The 23,463-nt window shown below is 36.0% G+C and overlaps 3 protein-coding genes across 3 annotated transcripts; 2 read left to right on the top strand and 1 right to left on the bottom strand.

The window, feature by feature from the left end:
* The first annotated feature begins 2,924 nt into the window (after window positions 1-2,924).
* Window positions 2,925-10,881, top strand: LOC104248661 (G-box-binding factor 1-like). Its single transcript, XM_009804966.2, has 12 exons — window positions 2,925-3,218; window positions 5,436-5,558; window positions 5,723-5,770; window positions 5,875-5,961; window positions 6,076-6,165; window positions 6,289-6,449; window positions 6,533-6,587; window positions 6,729-6,777; window positions 6,855-7,060; window positions 7,938-8,015; window positions 10,022-10,147; window positions 10,483-10,881. The coding sequence occupies exons 2-12, from the start codon at window positions 5,502-5,504 to the stop codon at window positions 10,579-10,581; spliced, it is 1,056 nt and encodes a 351-aa protein (XP_009803268.1). The 5' UTR covers window positions 2,925-3,218; window positions 5,436-5,501; the 3' UTR covers window positions 10,582-10,881.
* Window positions 10,882-14,858: 3,977 nt separating this feature from the next.
* Window positions 14,859-17,348, bottom strand: LOC104248663 (scarecrow-like protein 15). Its single transcript, XM_009804968.2, has one exon. It carries the CDS (start codon window positions 16,793-16,795, stop codon window positions 15,164-15,166), a length of 1,632 nt encoding a protein of 543 aa, XP_009803270.1. The 5' UTR covers window positions 16,796-17,348; the 3' UTR covers window positions 14,859-15,163.
* Window positions 17,349-21,567: 4,219 nt separating this feature from the next.
* Window positions 21,568-22,422, top strand: LOC138885209 (uncharacterized). Its single transcript, XM_070166120.1, has one exon. The coding sequence runs from the start codon at window positions 21,568-21,570 to the stop codon at window positions 22,420-22,422; it is 855 nt and encodes a 284-aa protein (XP_070022221.1).
* The last annotated feature ends 1,041 nt before the right edge of the window (window positions 22,423-23,463 follow it).

Raw genomic sequence — 23,463 nt, 5'->3', positions numbered from 1 at the left:
GGTCAAAATTGAGCTACAATTTAAGTTTCCATCCACAATCTGATGGCCAGACGAAGCGGTTCAATGGAATGTTGGAGGAATATCTTCGCCATTTTGTTACCATATCGCAGAAAAATTTAGTGAAGCTTCTGGATGCTGCTCAATTTGTTTCAATTCACAAAAGAGCACTAGTACAGAAAAAGTGCTTTTAAAATTATTACCGGACAACAACCACTACTCCTATACAATATGAATGTCCTAAACATGTCGAAATCTCCTCAACCTGCTAGCTTCTCAAAGGAATGGAAGAGAAATTTGGAGATAGTGCAGAGCTATCTTATCAAAGCCCAAAAGCGGATGAAGAAGCATGCTGATCAAAACCATCGCTTTATTAAATACCGAGTAGGAGATAAAGTGATGGTGAAAATCCCAAAGTGATACTTGTTTGTAGGGATCAATGACCCTTGTCTGTTGCAAAAATACATTGGACCCTTGTCCATTGAGAAGCGCATTGGGAAAGTTACATACCGGGTGGATACCCCAGCCTGGTGGAAGATTCATCCAATCTTTCATGTTAGCCTTCTGAAACCATTTCGGGAAGACATGGAGGATCCTTCACAGAGCTAACTCACAATACCAGTATTCGAGGCCCTAACTCAATAGGAAAAAGGTGTGTAGAAGCTATTCTCGATGATCGAGTGGTTCATGCTTCAAGGAAATATCACCAAGAGCTCTTAGTAAAATGGCAGGGCTGTGATGCAGAGGAGAATACTTAGGAGAGGCGAACAAACCTCAAAGCCTAATCGATTGTTACCTTGCAAGTAAGGCGTCGAGGACGTCGCAAACTTAGGTGGGGTGAATGTCATGGGCGGCTTTCCAGCCATGCCCCAAGACCCCTTGGACGTGCCCCATGGTGTCCAGGTAACCTTCCATCGCGTAGCGCCATGGACAACCCCGTGGTCTTGGCCGCGCCAAGTGACAAACGTGCATGTGCCTATGTCGCCCCACCGATAGCCTTCGCCAGCTCCTAGCCGCAGGCAGATGCCAACAGTGTCGCGCACACAGATAGTGTTGCGCGCGCATACTCTGATGCTAAAGACAAGATTGCTGCCAATGGACCTGCTTCTACCTTGTAGGAATCTATGTCCTTTTCATTGTAAATATAGAGCAATTTTATTTCATATATTTCCATTATATCTCTCTAGCTTAGTTAGGTCAAGTCCTATAACTTTGATTTATTTTTTTAAGCATTATTAGGGGGGATCAAACGTTCAAACTTTCTAGAAAGCAAAGAATTCTCTGTACTGGTGTCTCTCCCTTTGACACTGTGTTGCTTTTCTATAATAGCTTTCATTAATGCAATCAAGCTTTCTTTCATTCTCAATTTTCTTTCCTGTTTTCTCAATTGCTCTTGACATTGATTTTTCTGTACGGCACTGACAATCTCGTCTAGCGTACGGAGGGACTTCAGTTGGCGGATAGTAACTATTCAGACCTCGGTTGCTTAGCCTTATGTCGCCTTTCCAAGGAATATATCAGGAAGGCGCCGCATACCAGCAAAGTGTGAAAAGAATTGCTCAAGCATGAATTATTTCTCTTTTAACAATGCTAATATGAAGATTAATTGAGGGAGTAAGACAAGTAAATTCTTTAGAAATAAACCTAATCAAACTTGTAAGTTCCAGCATGAATGTCTATTGGTACAATTCACATGTTAAAACACACTCGGCGCCGCCTCTACATGACCGAAGGACTTGAGGAGGGAGAGGGGAAAGCAAAAGGAAAAAGGAGGACACAAACTTAGCTGACATACAGTTGGGGAAATTAATAAGTTAAGTTATCCAAAAATTTGTTGCCTTGTCATTCCTATCCACTCTTCTATTGCCAACTCTGCACTTTCTTTTCCCCTCACGTGTCACCTTTCCCCCAAAAACCCTACTACTTCCCTCCTTTTATCACATTGGTCCAGCCCCACTAATTAAATCTACGGGGTATTGATGTATATTTGAAAACCGACTAAACCGATTAAACTGTACCGCACTGAATCGATTCTTAGGGTTCTTTTAAAGAAATCGTAGATTTTTATATAAATTAATAATCGTACCAGTAATTGGGGTAGATTTTTTATTTTATAAAAATAAACCAAAAAAATACCGAACCGTACCGAATAAATTTTACATGTGAAAAATATATTTATAGAGTAAGCTTAAAACTAATAAAGCATTAAATTTTTTATTGGGCCTTGGAATTATGAAAACTGTTACAAGCTAACAAGTAATTAAACTCAAAATACTAATTCCTAAAACCTATTATTCTGCTTATACTTAAACTAAGTTATTTCAAGTATCTTTATTAAGAAAGACACAAAATATTCCAGCGATTATGAGTAGCAAATATAATGTATTGAATATGTTTCCTTTCATATAATTTAGATTTATTTTTTTGAATATTTAATATAGACTTTATTCTTGAGTCTCAGCTTGATTAATATCTTTCCACTCGTGTGATTTATATTTTCTTTGCTTTTACTTAGTTTCTTTTACGTTACTGTCGAATAGTTGATGTATCCATACTTTAGCCATCTTTCATGTTTTTTAATTCATCACCTTTTAAACAGTAAAAATGTCTAGAGAGTTTTAGTAAGTCCTATAAAAGAACGCGTGTTATTGCATTCTACTTTTACTAGTGAATTTTACATGACATTTAAAAAAATACCAAAAATTAACCGAACCGTACCGATACCGAAGTGAAACCGACATGATTGAGATGATTTCGAAAAGTCTAATTTTAGTTATGCATAATAGAATAATCAAAAAATTAGTATGGTACAAATTTTATAAAATAACCGCCCGAACCGAACCATTGACACCCCTAATTAAACCCCAAAGACTTATTACATGCCATTTTATCACACATTAGCAAGTTTTGTTTAAAAAGGAAAATACTTCGACAAAAACTGACCTTGTTCCTGTTTTCCCCCTTAAATGAAACTGCAACTACTTTCTTCTTCTACTTCTTCTTTTGCCACAGTTTTCAGTTCAGACACTACCCAAAAACCAAAATTGTTACAACCTTAACCCTACTAAAGTTTCCTTGATCTCCTGAGGAAGCACTTGGGGGTACTATATTTACCAAGAAGAAGAAGAAGAAGAAGTGAAACCAAAAAAGGAAAGTTAAAAAATCAAAACTTTAGCCGACTTGGAACCTCCTTGTTCCACCCCTCTTCCAATACACCCCAGGTCAGCTCCCCCCACCGCCTCCTCTTTCTTTGTTTTGTTTTCTTACTTCTTAATTTGGTATATGAATTATTTGCCTTTGTGTTTGCACGCGCCTTAACATGCTAATACTCCACGCACACGCACACACATAGACAGACAACTACTAGAGAATTACCTAAGACATGATTTGTGTGTTTGTTATTTTTTAATCCTGTTCTAAAGATTTGAACTTTGGGATCTCTCTTTTAGTGTTTAGCAGTTTCCTTTTGGTTTGTGTACTTGATCCCTGTTATGTTTGAAATTGAGCTTTACTTCTGTCTTTTGAGCTTAATAATCTATTTAGCAAGTCCCAAAGGTTTCTTGGAAGATAAATTCTTGCAACTAAGTTGTTCAATTGACAAAAGAAAAAACCAATTCTTTTGTCCAGTTTTGTATTATGAATTAATTGCCTTTGATTTAAATCCTTTCTTGCTTTCTGGTAGTGGAATTATTCTATCGGGTTTTAAGTGAACTTTCCAAAAATCTTTTTTTTTTCCCTTATTTCCTTTGGTACTTGTTACAGATGAGAATTATTTCTAATTAGAGGTGGGTGGTCTCCCACTTATTTGTTCTAAAAACCCTAGAGCTCTATAGTTTTATAGAGAGGACACTTCAACCTGAAATGTTGTGCCTAAAGATGGTGTACATAGATGTTGGCAATATTCTTTAAGCAAAAACACCAACTATTATATTGTAAGATTTAACATCAAGAAGACATGATTAATAAATATTTATGATGCAATTGGTCTTCATTAAAAACCGTTGTATTTGGTGCAATTGGTCTTCATGGAAATGATGTTGAAACCAAGAAAAGTATGGACTAGAGACCATTAACAATTTGTTTGGATGGTTGTTACATATCGTTTCATAATGTATCGTATCATATTGTATTGTATTGTACTGTATCGTTTGATGAATACAATGTTTGGATGAATTGTGTCGTTTTGCCGTCGTTTCATGGCATCATGCACCAATAATATGATGATTAAACTTGTAATATTACAAAGAAAAATTATAATACGGTATATAAAAAGGTAGGGTAAATGATAAAATAAAACTATTTAATAATAATGAAGGGTGAGATTCAGAGAAAAACACAAGGAAACGACGCGACCACGCCAAATTGGTCGTTACATAAAGTGGCACATTTCATCGTTACGTAACGACGGATTTAACGATACGATACAATAAAATTTAAGTAACAATCAAAACAAACATTGTATTTAAAGTAACAATACGATAACGATACATAAGAAAGACTTGACCTTTAGGATTAATGGATGGCATTATTTATATTTTGAAATTTAATTATATTGAACCAGAATGTGAAGTTCAAGCGTTCTGAACGGGGTTCGCAGTTAAGTATTTATACACATATAATGGATATATATGGTGTAAGCAAAAGCTACTGTTTTTTTCCGAATATTGTAGCCCCTCCCCCCCCCCCCCCACAAAACCCCCCCCCCCCCAGTTATGTAGTCATGGAAAGGATTTTCCTTTTCTTGATAATCTGTTAGTCTACAATGTTTTCTCTAGAGAACATAGCAATTTCTTTAAGAAAATAAATTAATATTTTTAATAAGATTTATTAGTTTGAAATGAGTACATGCCTTATTTACACAAGCACATCCCTCTTAAATTGTGCTTCAGTTTCTCTATATTCAGAGTCACATACAGATTGCACTGTAAGTTTAAACGATTGCTTTGCATGAATTTGTAAATTATTTTTTTTCTTTGATGGCTTTAAGGCTTCTTTCATCCTTTTTACAGTCAGCTTGTTGATAAAGTTGAATCGTTTTTGTGTAGACCAAAAAAAAGGGAATATGACATTTGTTTCTCATTGTTATGTTATGTGTGGTAAGATCGGTTTGTTCTTAGGCGGAGAGGTTTTTTGACCCAGTTTACACCGATATATTTACAAGTATAATTTTTTAAGCCCTCTATTTACATAACTCAACCGTAAATAATGTGGATTTGAGGCATAGTGTTCTCTGGTCTTCTTTTTATTTCATAAGAATAGCTTTTGAGGCAGAATTTGTATATTATTTGCTTATCAGAAAAGCAAGAAACTGTATACTTGTTCCTACGACAATGACTGCATAATCTCGCTAGGTGGAAAATGGTTGGAGTTCTAACTTCTACCCAAAAAAAGAAAGTGGAAGAGTTCTAATTTCTTTTCCCTATTTATGATCCATCTAGCCTTTAATCGAGTGCACCATCTCTGAATTATTCACGTGGTCCCCGAGTATACAATCAATTGACCCAATGGGAGCTGGGGAAGAGAGCACCCCTACAAAGCCTTCAAAACCGGCTTCAACTCAGGTCCCTTTCCTTCTCTTTCTTTTCTTTTGTACATTTAAGGCTAATAAGTCATCAAACATGTGCTATTCTCTCTCTCTCTCTCTCTCTCTGTATGTGTGTGTGTGCACAGATGTATTAATGTATGTATTGGCTGACTGCTAACGTGTTTTCTAATGTTTGATCAGGAGACACAAACTACACCCTCATATCCTGATTGGTCAAGCTCTATGCAGGTTGATATTAAGTTCCATAATGATTAAGCCAATAACATGAATGCTGATGAATAAGTTTTCTAGTTTTCTAGTCTATCAAGCACTAATTCTCTTTTCCTGGTTAGGCTTATTATAGCGCTGGAGCTACTCCTCCCTTCTTTGCCTCACCTGTTGCTTCTCCTGCTTCCCACCCATACTTGTGGGGAGGCCAGGTAGTTGATTTTTCATTCCTAATTTATTTAGTTTCCTGCTTTACAAGTTTTCTATCACACGACCTCAGAACATATCTATAGAGTACTTTCTCTGATCACCTTGTGATATTTCAGCATCCTCTTATGCCTCCTTATGGGGCTCCAGTCCCGTATCCAGCTTTATATCCTCCTGCTGGAGTTTATGCTCATCCTAACATGGCCACGGTAATGAAGCTTATCGGTAATTTTTTTCGTATGAATTTGAAAGCTGATGAAAGGAAGTCACCTCTTCTTCAAAAAAAAAAAAAAAGATACTTCATGTTAATACCTTTGTTCATGTCTTTTCAGCACACTCCAAACGCTGTGCAGGCAAATCTTGAATCAAACAGGAAGGATCCTGAAGGAAAGGATCGGAGTACGAACAAAAAGTTAAAGGCCAGTTCTGGTGGCAAGGCAGGCGACAGCGGGAAAGTTGCTTCGGGTTCTGGAAATGATGGTGCCACACAAAGGTCTGATTTACAATCACATTTTCCACAGATTCTTCTTTTTGGGTTGGTCATGCATCTAATTGGAATATTTTTTTCTTGAACAGTGATGAAACCAGAAGTGAAGGTACATCAGATACAAATGATGAAAATGATAACCATGTGAGTATTCAGATCAATCTAACCACCTTTTGTTCTTTATTTAGATACTATGGAGATCACGAGTCTCAATTTTATGCTTACCTTGTCCTGTGATTGCTAGTTGATTTTTTATTTTATTTTTTTGATAATATGTAATCTCAGGAATTTGCTGCAAGTAAGAAGGGAAGCTTTGATCAAATGCTTGCCGATGGTAACTTCTGTGACCTTTCTTCTCGGTTCTGACATTCTTACTTCAATAACTGAGTTTCTAAATCTGGCGATTATCAGGAGCCAGTGCGCAGAATAATCCCACAACAGCAAATTACCAGACCTCTATGCATGCAAATCCTGTCACTGTGCCTGCAACTAACCTAAATATTGGAATGGATGCGTGGAATGCATCATCTGCCGGTCCTGGAGCGATCATAATACAGCCAAATGCGAATGGTCCAGTTATAGGACATGAAGGAAGGATGAATGATCAATGGGTTCAGGTACATTTTCTTTTCTTTAGCTTTTTTCACTCACTGAAATCAGTACTGTCATTTTTTACCAGATTAGTTCATGTATTCTGTCCTTCAAATTGTCCAGTCTAACTGCTTGTCTGCAAAAAGCTGCATATATTCCACCCATCTGTAGCAGATGGCTTCACTGAAGGTGGAATATTTTCTCTCGTAACACTAATTGTTGGTGTATCTTGAGTCTTAATATAGAGAGTTCCATGAATAGACGTAAAACAAATGGCTAAAAAGACTAATTTGTGAAATCTTTAGTTTCACAATTGTGAGTGAAGAAAGATCACAACCTGGAGAACTCTTAAAAGCACCCAACACTCTGATTTTACAAGGCTTCAGGTGTTTTAATTTGGTTGGTCCAGAAATAGCTCCGAGTTAAAATACGCCAGAAAACTCCTGAAGCTAGGCTGGTTTCATTCTTTATGGATTAAAATTGCCTGTTTGTAGGATTAGATTTTCTTATCAAATTTTTTGCATGAAAATATTTAAACCTTCATATGGTTCAAAAGGGACTATAAAACTGAACTTCCTTATATCATTAGTTCTTCCATGGTTCCATCTCGATTTTTCTGTATCTCTGGATATATCAGCATCTTGTGCTTGTTTGAAGTCCGTGGTTCTACCGTATAACACTGCCGCCGCCACCACCCCAGAAAAATTTCATGGTTCTTTCAGGTAGAGCAGTAAATTATGTAAGACGCGAAAGGCACTTTTCCATATTCCATAGGTCGATAGTGCCCCTTCATTTTTGTGTGCCAGAGCAAGTACACAATCAATGATGGGGTTATAGCCCTGTTATCATCGTTTTTCTGTTTCTTTTTGTTGATAGATTTCTTTATAACCCTGCTTTTGACAGGACGAACGTGAACTTAAAAGACAAAAGAGAAAGCAATCTAATAGGGAGTCAGCTAGGAGGTCAAGGCTACGTAAGCAGGTATGAGTTACTCTTTGTAGATAATGTTACTCTTTCCATCTTTTACCGGTCAGAGTTGACTATATGTCTTTTATTATGAGCCATAAAGATTCTTCTCCACATGGCTTTAGACTTAGACATCTGGTTTCAAGCAGAGGCCCCCAAATTTATTTCTAATAATAAATAAAAGCAGCTCTTAAAGACAATGATGTGGTTTACAGTCTACACACCAATATAAAGCCTTAAGATCATTCTGTTTTACGCACCCAAGAGTGGCCTAGTGGTCAATAAAGTAGGTGAGAACATGAGGTCTCTGGTTCAAAACCTAGCGGACCTAAAAAATACTAGGTGATTTCATCCCATCTATCCAAGCCTTGGTGGATAGAGTTACCTGGTACAAGTTGCTGGTGGGAGGTGGCAGGTATCCCGTGGAATTAATCGAGGTTCGCAGAAGTTGGCCTTGGCACCATGGTTATTAAAAAAACGATCATTGTTTTACGCCATCATATGGCACACTGATCTTTTTGCATTTTCGTCTAGCCACATTAACTTAGACTGATGCTTCAAGTTCCCTGTTTCAACCAAATCATTAATATCTTATGATGATGAATTTTTCTAGTTGATTGAAACACATTTGTGTCACCTTTATGAAAGGTCTCCGGCACAAATAAGTAAGAATATGGGAATGCAATTCGATGTGATATCTGCATATCATGCTCTAATCTGCAGATAGTGTTTTAAGGCCCTAGTAACTGTAACTTTCTTTCTTAGTGTTTTCTCTTTTTCTCTGAAAGAACAAGATCTGGTGTCTCCCTATTATTTCAATTCGTGAAGGCAATGTAAAGCACATGCTAGAAAATTTCTTCGAGTTGTAGAAGACAAATTAACGGATGGTATGTACCAGAAATGGAATATAGTGTGAAAAGCAACAGGAGATGCAGTCATATCAAATGTCACATAAAACAAACCACTTATAGACTGTCTCCCTTAAACCACCATCCTCTTGAAGGCTGATTACCTGTTCTCAAAAGTTAGTCTGGCCCAACTATGTCTAACCCTTTCCAAAGAGAATCTTATTTCAAATCCTAGTACAGCCTCTTTTATGGACCCGTAGTCAATACTTAATATTCTTGTTCTCTCACCTTATAGACTTAATTGTTAATTATAATTACTGATCCCTTTGTGAAACTGTTTCGTAATCATCCTAGCTAAGACATATTATGTAAACGTAGGGAGTAATAAGTATTATATTTGAGAGACATGGTTGAGTAAATGTAGCCACTAATGTATAATATACTCTCCTTTAACTATCAGTTAAGCTCTTGAAAACATCTTTAGCCCTCGAGCTCCCGGAAAGGCAATTGTTCTAAGCAAAACAGCTTGAACCAGAAAACTATTAAGTGACAAATAAAAGCATATATGACCATGGATCTTGATGGGCTTAATTGAATAGGAAGTGGATAACTGGATAGAAGTGTAAATACCCATTATAATTTCTCATGTCATTGGGGATCGATGCATAGCCCAAGTGTATCCACCCAAAAGGAGAAAGATAGAGAAGACCATATTCACGCAGATGCAGTATTCAGCTACTGTTTTCTCCTAATGATAGTTGTTAGTTAAATTAAATGGTTACATGAAGTGATGGGAAGCGTCATTAAATTAATGCCAAGAAACAAAGGAATTGGCTGCTTTCCATTTTAGGAGTTCATCTTACTGTATGTGGACTTTTCCTGTCCTTGTATATGACATCAGTTTAGAAAGGAGTTACAACTAGTGACAAAGTGTAAAAATTCTTCCCGTGCACATCAAGAACTCAGCCCGCACAAAAACATGATACTCTTTTCCATTCATGTTACAACAGCAACCAGAATTCCAGCAGGATAGCAAACAAGCTGATTTTAGTTATTCATGTTCATGGGCGGTTTGATTGTTTGCTTGCTCCAATTTCTGGAATCCAGATTGTACTCAAAATTTCTTTTAGATTTTCTGGCTGTCATGTTGTTTTCTGTTTCTTATTTTTGCAGGCTGAGTGTGAAGAGCTGCAGCGTAGGGTAGAAGCTTTGAGCGGCGAGAATCATTCACTCAAAGATGAGCTCCAACGGCTCTCTGAGGAATGTGAGAAGCTTACGTCAGAGAATAGTTCGATAAAGGTACTTAATACCTTCTTAAGTGTTCCTCTAATTGCTCATCATCCTCTATATTTGGTTGCCCTCATTTTTAAGTAATATTCTCAAGTACCCTCTTCACGTGATCCCCTTTTCCTTTCCCTCATCTTCTACCTTTGTACTTTATTGGGATAGTACGATGCTGCTTCTCGAATAGCAGTTTGTTATAAAATGTGAGGCAATTAGCATCGTGGAATCTTTTGCTGCAGCATCGTGTTCATCTTTTTCTATAGTACTATTTTGTTGTTCTTTTTAACCTGACCAAGCAGTTCTGAAGGGGAGAAAGATGGAAGTACTAATATTATATGGTGGTGCAACAGGAAGAGTTAACGCGGTTGTGTGGGCCAGATGCTGTGTCTAAGCTAGAGAGCAACGGCAATGCCAGTCATCTACAATCTAACGTTGAGGAAGCTAATTAAGGAAAAGCCAGGACTGAGTAGGTGATTTAAGTTACAACTTACAAGTGCTCACAAATATTTCAGGAGCCAAAAGAATTCATTGCTTCTAGGTGCAGCAGAATGAGAAATGTTTGTTGTCCTACTAACCTATACCCTTTAACCCTTTTTGAGTGCGACTGGAACATTTATTTTCTAGTTGTAACCCCAGTGTTGAGTCAGTCTGTGCTCTTGTTAAATTAACTACAATAACTGGAATGTAAACTAAGTCGTCTTTCTGGTGAGTGCACCACTAAGTACTGTTGGAATTTGACCTTCTTTGCATTGGATATCTTTAAAGCCTCTTGCATTGAATGTGGATGAGATTTTGGCAGGGAATATCTTTTAGGCCAGCACTAAGGACAGAAATATGAGAAAATTAGCAATTTACTTTTCAATTCTAAACTAATTAGAGTTGGTTATATAAATTTTATATAATTCATTTTGTTTATGTATAAGAATACTTCAGTATTTTCATATTGGTACATATATAACTTAAATCTTTTGGTAATACATTAAAATGTTTTGCATAAGCAGTGCAGTTGAATTTGTATAGGGGGTTACTAACATGTAGTTATTGTATTAGTTGACTTAATGATGTAAAAGTTATTGGTTGCTAATCTATATATAATATAAAGCTAGGCATAGACAAGATGATGTGACACCTCTTTATGGCCTAGAAGATCATTTATCTTTTTTCTCCTTTTTTTTGAATTTTTTTGTCTAATTCTTTTAACGGAAAAGGGCCAAAAATATCCCTAACGTATTGAAAATGGCTCAAAAATGCCATTCGTTAACCTTTTGGTCTAAAAATATCCCTAACGTATTGAAAATGGCTCAAAAATGTCCTCCGTTAACCTTTTGGTCTAAAAATACCCTTAAAGTATTGAAAATGGCTCACGTATACCCTTAATGTTTTATTTTTTGCTCACATATACCCTTGAAACTAACAAAACATGAATGATAAATTTTTGGTTCACCTTCCCTCAATATATCATATATTTTTATATGTATTTTATACCAACACACACACACACACACACACATATATATATATATATATAAACTAACAAAATATCCCATACATATTCTTTAAAGTTGTGTATTTTATACTTTATACATACCACTATTATATAATTTATCACATATATATTATAATAGAAAATATATAAGAATCACCGGTAGAAGTTATAACATATACCCTTGAAACCAACAAAACATGAATGGTAAATTTTTTGTTCACCTCCCATCAATATATCATATATTTTTTATATGTATATACCCCACACACACATACATATATATTACTTTCTGGGAAGAACATAATGTTGACGGGTCATTCACATATTTTTTTTGTTTATTAATAGAAAATTAACCAATAATAATAGAGAATAAATAAATAAATAAAATCTCATCTTTTAAAAATTAACAAAGACATATGTTACTTATTCAAAACTATATTGACATCTAATGGAACAAATTGTAATGGAGCGGAACTGCTCCCTTTTTTTGTCATGTTATAACTTCGACCGGTAGTTCTTATATATTTTCTATTATAATAGTATATGTGATAAATTATATAATAGTGGTATATATTAAGTATAAAATACACAACTTTGAAGAATATGTATGGGATATTTCATTTGTTTACGTGTATTATGATGTGTATATATATATATAAAATTTAAGTATGTGGCATAAAATACATATAAGAAAATATATGATATATTGATGGAAGGTGAACCCAAAAATTACCATCTATGTTTAGTTAGTTTCAAGGGTATATGTGAGCCAAAAATAAAATGTTAAGGGTATTTTTGAGCCATTTTCAATACGTTAGGGGTATTTTTAGACCAAAAGGTTAAGGGAGGGCATTTTTGAGCCATTTTTAATACGTTAGAGGTATTTTTGGCCCTTTTCCGTTCTTTTAATAACAAATTCAATATATTTCTCTCATATTCTTCATTAATGACACTTATTGCTAATGAGCAATCACTACATACGTTCAAATATTAAAACAAAATGAGGCCCATCTTAAGTGCAGCTACCGTTACAATTCTATCATTGTGCTCCCAAGTTTTTTCTTTTTTAATTCTTCAAAGTTGCTATGAGAGAGCGCATTGGAGTCCAAGACAACCAAATCTAAAGTGAACAGATGCATATTTTCAATCAAGAAGTTGTCCCAATTGAAAACATCGTTATATTGGAGAGTACGTAATCCTACAAATCTTGATTTTCATGTCTAAGGTTTCACGGATATATGGGCGTTAATTTATCTCATGTGAATTTTTTGTTGGAAGTGCAAAAGGTTTACTTCAACTGGACAAATAGAAACTCCCTCTACAAGAAGAAGATTTGAAAAATGTAATTTTTCTTTTAAATTAATGTGCATATGCTTTGTAGGAAAGAATGATGTATAGGCTTACTATTTATCTCTTTTTTCGATAGTTTCTTTGTTAAACGTGAATGGTTAGAGGTTTGGTCCATATCCCCCTCGAACATAAGTAACATTTTTTATTTATTGACATGTATGATCATAATATTGTTTCTGCAATTTCACTCAATTCTTTCTATTTAATTATTTTTTTAAAAAAAATCCAAAATCTATGTATTAGTAAAGAAACAATCGGTTAGAAAATTCAAAAGTCATTATCAAAAGTTACAACCATTATTTATAGTCCAAAAGTCTATAGGTATGCTTTGCTAAAAGTTATAACCGTTGCCAATATTAATAACAATTATTAGTATCTTTAAATTAGACCCATGTTTATTATGATTTATGGATCATTATTCATTATGCATGATTTGTTTTCCTCCTTATCAGAAAAGAGCAAGTGAGAACGGTTTAACTTTAAGCCTTTGAATTTTAGAATTCTCATCATCTCAAGGTTGAAAATGAAATCATCTGTAAATGTTTTAGCTTTAATATATTTTAATCCAACAGGTTATTTGTCAATTAAATCAACCTGATTTATGTTTGAAGGAGACAATGGGACAACCAGGGAGGAGGAAAGTTTGAAAAAATTATATAGTAGAAAAAATAATTCGATTTTTTAAATATTAATATATTCATATAAGATGAAATGGGGGGAGTACTTTAGATTGAATGCTTGGATTAAATGTCTATACTTCCATTTTATATATGATAATGATTTTTTTTGTATTTTTTATTTTCTTTCATTAAATTTATGATTTTTATATTTGTAAAAAAGTTATTTTTATAACCGCGTAAAGCGTGGCCAAATACACTAGTATTTTATATAATTGTCTGCAATTATTTTTTAGATGACTTAATATGTGGTAACACCATACTGCTTCAGTGCGTCTCCTCACTTATCAGCAGCTAGTTTATCGAATCTACCTGATTTGACTATACATAGGTTTAACTTTATCTTTTAATGAAATTTCTCGGAATTATTCACAAGTCACAATCTATTACTCCTAATTGAACATGGCCATGTTTTTAGGTAACAATTACGCGAGATACTCTATTTGGTCTCTCCTAATTAATTTATACTTATATTTTTAAAATTATTTAATCTATACTCTAATTTTTACAACTTCACACTAGTCGTCGCTTCCTCCTCTTCTTCCTGCGAGCTGTGCACTCCTTTCTTTTCCTCCTCCTCCTCTTCTTTTTCTTTTCTCTCTCAAACACATGACACTCTATGTAAGTATTATTGATTGAATATGAAATACTTAGTGATTTAGCACTAGGGTACCAATAACATGGTTACATGGCCTGTTTATCATGGTGAAATTAACTTCTTGGATGCATCTTATTTCACTGTCTCCAATTTCATAATGGGGAATTATTGGCTCCCTTGGACGGGAGTCTCTTACACGGGTGGTTTTTATATTTATAAGTAATAATTTTTTCTTGGTCTTTTATTTAATTTGACTGTGTTCTTCAGATAATTCCAAGTCTGAAGTTCTTCAGTAGGTCTGAAGTTTGCACTATAAACTGAAGAATTTCAGACTAATTTGCCTGAAATTATCCCGATTGCCTTTGCAAGTCAGGCCAAACTTCAGGCGAAAATATCTAAAGTATTCTTTTGATAAGGTCACACTTCAGGCAAAAAAATCTCAAGTTAGACATAATTTTTTGCTACTTGAGGCCCGTATATCTGAAGTTATCCGAAAAGTGGATATATTTATAATTTTTTGTGCAAAGCAGGTATAAGTTCAATAGTGATCCCAAAACTGAATATAGATGCAAATGCCCTCGTTTTTACATGGAAAATAACAAATTAACATGGCGATTCGCTGGGAGATTTCTTTAAAATTAACAGCGAAAAAGTTACACACATTGCAATTATCCACTAATTAGAGAGACCAACCTGAGAGTCGAAATTAAGCTACAAAATTACAAAAAAAAAAAAAAAAAGATAGTACCAACACAATTAAGAAAAACAAAAAAGCATAAAAAAAACATGCGACTTCTTAAAGTTTCGTTTTAGTTTTATCTGTTGTTATGCTACCCCCACCCCTAAAACTAAAACCATATAGCTAAAGATCGAAATCACTGCTATTATTACAACTAGTTTAGGGTTAGTAGTTTTTATTATTAACACCTCCAAGCTGACGTGGCTACTAGGGCCCTATCATGCCAGCACAGCAACATCTCCGCTTGTCTCTTTGCCACGTGGAATCCCCTAACCTGTACCCTCCCTAACAAACAATCTGCTTGAAAATCTGCAAACTGGCTTAATCCTACCGGCCGGAATCCGGCAGCCACCATCGCATCCTTCCACGAACCACCTCCTCGCCGCCCTACTGCCGCCACCATCTCCACTATCTTCGGGAACAGCACGAAATTTTCAATTTTCCTCATCCAATCCCCACAATTTCCGCCACCGATATTTGCTGCTTCTAGTGATTCCAGCAACGTAGAGTAAAATTCCAGCCCATCAATCACTGTCTGACGAAACGACGCTGTTCCGTAACCCATCAGCCCTTCGCTGTCCACGTGTACCACCATGTTAGGGGAAATACGACGGAGGTCGTTAACAAACCCTGACCCGATCCGTCGGAAGATAGCGGGGGATAAAAGCACCGCTGTCTTCTCTCCGTCCATGAACTTTATTGCTTTGAAGGATAACAACTCGAAAGTTCGAATTAGCACAAAATCTATTTCGAAACCGATATTGAGTTCACGAGCAAATTGTGTTAAATTTTCTCTGATTAACCTCGATTCCACAGCGTACTCTTCAGGAACTAGAGCCGTAATTCGAAGAACCGGCGCGTTGGCTTTACGACACTCGGCTTTATCGGCTAACTCTTTCATGAAGGAAGCCCAGTGGCCTCCGAGTCCGATGTCGAAGTCGATGACGTGGACTAGCATCGAGCCGTCGACTGCCTCAAGCACGGCTTGATTCGCCGTAAAGCTGGAGAACATAGGGATTGGAGATATGTTTGAGAAAATTTTGTAGGATTTGATGGTCTGAATCACGTCGGATGAGCTGGCAGGGCGAGTCTGCCGAGTTGACCCAGCGAGTTGGGCTTGGAGTGCTTCCTTGAAGTAAAAGGCAGCACGTTGGAGAGGTTTTCCGGCGGCGGATCTGAGCCGTTGATTGAGCCGTGCCAGTATCACATGTGCGAGCTGGAACGCGTTGGTTTCGAAGCACTCAGCGAAACGAATGAGCTCATCCACGTAATCAAATCCTACGTTCCAATTATTCTGGTGGATATCACCGGAGAGATCAAGGGCGTTAATGTAATTTCCCTGATTCACTGATTGAAATTGCTGAGGGAAATTCTCAGAGAAAGAAAAATCAGAGGTAGGGAACTGAGTCGAGTCAGCTGAGAATTCAGAGAGGTTATGGAACTGAGTCAGCGACTCGCTTTGTGTAAGGCTGAGTTGAGGGTGGTTAGATTTTGAGAGTGAAGCAGAATCGTCTTGCAAGCCAAGTTCTCTCATCAAAGAATCCCAATCTTCGAAGTTGCTCAGAACATGATCACCTAGCTGGAGAGGATCGTCGCCGCCGCAAAGGGCGGAGAAATCAGGATTTGTTATCACCTGCTTCTCAACGATAGGGCTGGGACTGCGGCGGAGTTCGAGGACTGATTTGGGTTCGTAGCACAAATTAGGGCCGTTGGCGGCGGCCGGAAAAGTAGCGTTCCGGAGGTTGTTGTTGTTGTTATTGTTAATCAATGGTTTTGAACTCACGTTGTCATTAGAGGAAAAGGGCACTTTCATTTCTCTGGGAAAAAGAGAGGATTATTTGGTAACCGTAGCCAAAGTTTGTAAAGACTATGTAACTAACAAGTGAGTGAATTGTTTTTTGCGCGAGTGTTTGTAGTTGCTTTAATAGAACAAGACTTTGTATGGTGGGTGTGTTCTTTTTAGCTTTCCCTTCTACTTTCTTCAATGGCTCTCACACAAAATGGAGGCTTTTTGGGAGGATATATGATGATTGCTGGCTTTTTATCACTATCTTTGCGTGCGTGCGGGCCTAATTGCATGCATGGGATTGAACTTGAAGTAACCATTTTCACTAACAACTATCAAAATAAATACATAAAGAAATCAAATAAAGTCAAAATTCGGCACCTCTACCTCTTGTGATAAGGTGGCTTCGCCACTACCCTTTAATTTGAGGGATATATGGGTATGATTACATGCATTAATTGCATGCATGTATGTGTTGTAGGGATTGGAACATGCAGGACACGAGCCTGAAGTGATTGATTTATCTTTTTGTAGCGTGTATGTGAAGTCTTTATTTTTGTACTTGATAGAAAGAGAGGGAAAAAGAAGGCTTTTCTACACTTTTCCAAACACTTTATTAGTATTTCTTACGTTCAATCTTCCCTTACCAATCTAATTGCTGGTTAGCATGTTTTCAAGATTTAATGTGTTGTCCTTCCTTTAAATAATTCAAAGGACTTAGTTATTCTAATTTTATTTTGTTTTGGATTTATATATGTGGAAGTGTGCCAGTTAGTTAAGTGAAGAGATCAAACAAGAAAAACAGCTACGATAGTTGTCGAACCAATATAGCAGCTTTTTTCCAGTAAAGTTACTACTCCCTATGTTTCAATTTAGACGATATAGTTTGACTTGACACAAAGTTTAAAAAAAAAGAAGAAGATTTTTGAAACATATGATCCTAAAAGCTTAAGGGAGTAAATTAAAAGCTTTATGAAGCCATAATATTTGTGTGGCTATAAAAGCTTTTCATTAGAAATGAAAAGTGGGTAAAATAAAACATTTAAAGTTAAATTATTTCTAAATAAAAAAAATGTCATTCTTTTTGGAATGGACTAATAAGGAAAGTGTATCATTTAAATTAAAACGGGAAAAAAATATTACTTTTCCCTTCTTAATTAACTAACCATACCAAAGTTATTACAAGTCTTCCTAAAGTTACAACTCGAATATATGTTCAAAGTTAATTACAACAATCTGTTCAAAAGTATTGCTCTGCGCTTTCTGTTCTTCCTCTCTTAAAACCAATAGCACGCAAATTAGATAGATGCGAAGTAGTTAATATATATTGACCTTCTCAGTTATTACAGAGAAACATTAAAATTACAAAATTATTTTTTGTTACATTAAAGTAATTAAATTATATGTGAATTGTTCAGAGTATACAATGATCATAAGGTCAATTTTTCGCACTAGGATAGTAGGTTATGACACGGTAAACGCCACACTAACGCTTTTCACTCTAAAATTCCAGCTACAATAATAAAAAGTAAAAAGTTGTCTACCCTATATATTTGAAACAAAAAAAACATTTGCAAAGAAAATGAAAATCGAATATAGTTTAGAGGTTTCGAGAACATATATATTAAGCTATGAATAAGAGCACCTACGATACCGGAAAATCGAATATTCAAAATCAAGGAACGAAGGTAATATATGTGCAGTGAATATTGACAAATTAACCTGATGCTTCGTTACACTTTTGTATCTGGTGGTAGTATTTTTCAAAGTTCAGTCGCATTTTTTCTTGACTCTCTGATCATGTTTAAAAATGAACCTAAAAATTACAAAGGAAGTGCTATTATTAAAATTTTAGGACCTCGTCTAAATAAATTAATGTCAGAGTACTTTAGCTCAAACAAATGTATATTAAATGTTTAATTAAGTTTTCCAATGCAGAATATCGAATCCAAAGACTTGTCTTCATTCTCAGTTCATAGACATTTCTTTGCAATTTGGGAGCTGAGAAAGTAGTTACGTTTTAGTGTGTATGAAAAATATTTTTTCAAAAAATGTTTTCATGGAAAATGAGTGGATTAATCACTTATTTTCCTTTGTTTGATTGGTGAGTGAAAAATATTTTCTAGTATTTGGTTAGAGAGTAAAAAAATATTTTTTTATACTACTCTCTTCACCCTCTCCCCCTCCCCCCAAGTCTCTAAAAATTCACACGAACCCAAATGAACTAATGTGCTGCTTTACTTTTTAAAATAAAAATAAAATTGAAATTTGTGCTCCATAACTAAAAAGAAAATACACTTTTTTTTGGTTGAGAAAAAAATATTCTTTTTACAACATGAAAATAAAGTACTCATTTTATTAAAATAAAAGAAAATACTTTTTCTACATCATGAAAAGAAAATAATCATTTTGTTGAAATAAAAAAAAATACCTTTTTTACATCATGAAAAGAAAATATTTTTTTTGCTGAAATGAAAAAAAATACTTTTTATATCATGAAATATATACTCATTTGTTGACATGAAAAAAAATAAATCTATCTACAAGATGAAAAGAAAGTACTATTAATAATATTTTTATTTAGGGTGGGGGTGGGATGGAGGTGGAGTGTGGGGTTGGTTGGTGGGGATGAGGAATAGGATAAGGAAGGTTGAATAAGAGTTCGTGGGGATGGAAAATCGGGTAGGGAAGTGTATACGGTGAAATCAGAGGGTCTAATTCCTCGTCATCGAGGCACCTCAGATGATCGTCTCGAAGGCTCGAGGCTACAAAGCTACGGTCGAGTTTCCTCTCTCGAGGATCGTCGACGTTCGGCCTGGAGACAATGTTGACTACGGCTGTGATAGAAATGGAGAGTTCCCAAAGCACACGGCTAGGGCTGACAGAGCCTAGTAGACTGCCCTAATCCTAAATCAAGGTGTCATCTGGCTGTCCCATCTCCGCTCCTTTGTCATTAGTGTATTTTGTACTATGTTGGGATTCCCCTCCTATATAAAGGTGACCCTTGTCATTTTGTAAACCTCGGTTGTCTCAGTTGTTCCATACCAAAAAAACAAGAACATTCTCTCTACTCTCTAACATACTCTCTTGATATTATTGCTTCCATTTATTATCTTCATCATTGTTCTTCATTTATTGCTTATCATTGGCCATAAAGAGCATTCGTTGATTTTATTAATAATTGTTAGCCATACTTCGACCACCTTCGATAGCTCCCAACCAAGCTCTAAAATCGACCTCGAGGCCCCCGAATCGACAATCCCAAGGCCCCGATTGTTAACCTATCGATTTGGTTATCACCTTATTCCTAACTCTTATCTCGTCTCTAAGTCTCATACATAACATCATCTGCTTAACAACTAGCTTAAAAATAGATCACGTATTTTAGAGTCCCATAATCAAATTTAATTGTTATGACCATTTTCACGGTAAACAGGAAGGTTAAGAAGGAGTCTTGGAAAATATTTTTCCTTCTTGATAGGTTATATGTATATCCCTATTATGTTTTGATAATCTAACAAACTTACAAGTCTCCAGTTGGGGATACAGTTCAACTATTCAGATTCATAGGAACAGCAGAGGGAACAGATAGCTACCAGTTCCCAATGAGATTGTACAAGTCAACTATTCCAGCTGTAAAGTTGCTGCGCGCACACGCTACAGTGCAGAAACAATGCATCAATCAACTTTATGGGGAATGCCCTTTGCCTAACTTGCTTACATCATTCAAAGTGATGTCACAAATGAATTATTAACATCAAGAAAGGTAAAGCATATCACTTGAACACTTAGAAAATTTATTCAAGCACTCTCATGGTGATTGATCATCCAGAAAAACGATTCTCAAGTGCATCAAGAACAAAGAACAACACTGCTACATACTAGTTCCCCATATCAGTCCTTAGTTAAGTTGTAACTTTGCAAAAGCTCTTACTTGTAATTCCTACTTAGCTTACTTAGAAGCATTGTGTAAGAAATACTTTGTAAATCATAAATCCTTGTGTTTGTGTTTTAGCTAGAGTTAGTCGAGTTGTAGAGTCTTTTGTAATAGAGTCATTACAAAGTGGTTTGTAATAGAGTGTTACAAGTTAGTGAGGGATTAAGAGGTTAATTCCTAGGTTACATAGATTGTAATCTAAAGTTACTCAGTAGTGAAGTTGAAATCTTACAAGGGTAGGTCGTGGTTTTTAATTCCGTTGAGCTGAGAATTTTCCACGTAAAATTCCTCTATGTTATTTGCTTACTGTAGTGTACGTGCATTCTGTGGAAATTAATAGAGAACCCGGTTCTCTATATAGTTTGGTGGATCCTTAAATTTTATCAATTGGTATCAGAGCGGGTTCTTTCTATCAGGCTAACACCTAGAAAGGATCCTCATGGCTACTCCGCCAAACTTCGAAGAAGGCCAGTCTGCTTATAGGCTACCAAGGTTCAACGCCCAATATTATGGATGGTGGAAGACTAGGATGCATGACTTCATAATGGCTAAAGACTCCGAGCATTGGGATGTTATCTGTGATGGACCCTTTGTTCCTACAAAGACTGTTGGCGACCCAGCTGTAACCATTCCCAAAATAATTCAATGACGCTGATCGAATTTTCGTGCAAAGAAAATTCTTGTTTGTGGCATTGGTCCTAATGAATATAACAGGATATCGACATGCCAATCAGCAAAAGAAATATGGGAAGCTCTTGAGACAACTCATGAAGAAACAACACAAGTCAAGCAATCAAAGATTGACATGCTTACAACTGAATACGAGCTCTTCAGGATGAAGGATGATGAATCCATTTAAGATATGCATACTCGCTTCACCTTTATCATCAATAAGTTCCACTCTTTTGGGGAAATCATTCTAAAAAATAAGCTTGTCAGGAAAATTTTCAGTGTCCTACCTAGATCCTGGGAAAGCAAGGTGAACGCTATTATAGAGGCAAAGGACTTGCAGGTGCTGACCATAGATGAACCCATTGGAAATTTGAAAATATATGAAATGAAGAAGAAGAAGAAGAAGGACAATGAAATAAGAGAGCCCAAAAGGGAGAAGAACCTGGTCTTCAAGACAGACAACAATGATTCAAGTGGTAAGGATGATGGCTTACTTGACAAGAAGATTCCAAAATATGGTTTGCAGGAATGGAGGCATTCTAAAAGGGGTAGTTCCAACAAGCCAAAAAATTATGACATTTGTTATAAATGTGGCAAGCCAGGACATTTCATTAAAGACTGCCCTCTCCTAAAGCAAGATCAGTACAAAAACAACTTTGACAAAGCAGCAAAGAGGAACTCGGTTCCTGATAAACGCTTCAAGAGGAAAAATGCCACTGACAATGTTGTAAAGCAAGCTCTTGCTGCATGGGGAGACTCCTCTAGCAAATATGAAGAAGAAAATAATCATGGTGATAGTTCAATGATGGCAGTAGAAAGTGAAGCAACTGAGTATGACTCAATCTTTGCCTTGATAGCTCAGTCTGATGATGATGATGATGAAGATGGCGACGATGATGAGGTAAATTTTTTGGATGTTCAGAGAAATCTGAAATCTTACTCTCCTAAAAAACTCATGTCTTTTACAAATGTGTTAATTGATGCTTATCACAGTCTTATAAATGATAAATATTCTTTAACTGTGGAATTAGGAGAAGCAGAGTAGCCTAGAGATGACCTAGTAGTCGTTCTGATTGATTTAAATGAAACAAACCTAAAGAAAGAGAAGGAATCCTAAGATGAAAAAATTGCAAATATAGAATATGAGAGGGATGATCTAATGGTTATTGTGGTAGATCTAAAAGAGACCATTGAGTGTGTCAGAAAGGAAAAATACGTCTTAACTAAGAGAGTTTCTAACATTGAGCATGAGAGAGATGACTTATTAGTGGTGGTAGTGGACCTAAAGGAAACAATTGAGGAATTTAAAATGGATAATAGGCCTGGGAACAGTCAAAAGAGAAAGAAGGTTGCAAGTGAGGCATATCTTAAGCTTGAAAATGAGTTAGAATGAGTGAAATATAGTCTGTGTGCTGAGCTTGGGAAAAATAAAAAACTTTAGGAAGAACTAGGAAGAATCAAGAGTGATCTCGAAAAATCATTCAAGTGGACTTGGTACTCTAATGCTATCATTTCCATGTATACAAACAATGGGGGAAACAAGCAGGGAATCGGGTTTCAAAAGGAAAAGACTCCCTACAACCTTCATAGCAAGTATGTCACTGTACCTGACAATTGGCTATGCACTCACTGTGGTAACACCGGGCACTTTAAGGAAACCTGTAAGGCCAGATTCCAATCACAACAGAAAAATAAAGTCTTTGCTGAAAAAGTAACTACTGCTAGGGAACCTGGTCCTTCACATAAAAAATATATAATGCCTGCTTGGACCAAAAGATCCCTAATTCACCCATTTCCTCATTACAAGGGACCCAAACTCATTTGAGTTCCTAAGTCTAACTCTTGATTTTCTTGGGAAACAGTGAAAGGGAGTAGCTTAAAATGGTACATGAATAGCGGCTGCTCAAAGCATATGACTGGAAGTACAAATGATTTCCTTTAACTTAACGCCCTGCAAGGAGGGAGTGTATCCTTTGGAAATGGCAAGAAGGGATACATTCTGGGAGTTAGAAGGATTGGAAAGTTTCTCTCTCACTCTATCAAAAATGTGTACTACATGAACTGGTTGAAGTACAACTTGCTAAGT

Source organism: Nicotiana sylvestris, chromosome 2 (genome assembly GCF_000393655.2).
Source record: "Nicotiana sylvestris chromosome 2, ASM39365v2, whole genome shotgun sequence".
Classification (NCBI taxonomy): domain Eukaryota; kingdom Viridiplantae; phylum Streptophyta; class Magnoliopsida; order Solanales; family Solanaceae; genus Nicotiana; species Nicotiana sylvestris.
Note: the sequence above shows the minus strand (reverse complement) of the source record. Positions and strands in the feature narration are given on the sequence as shown.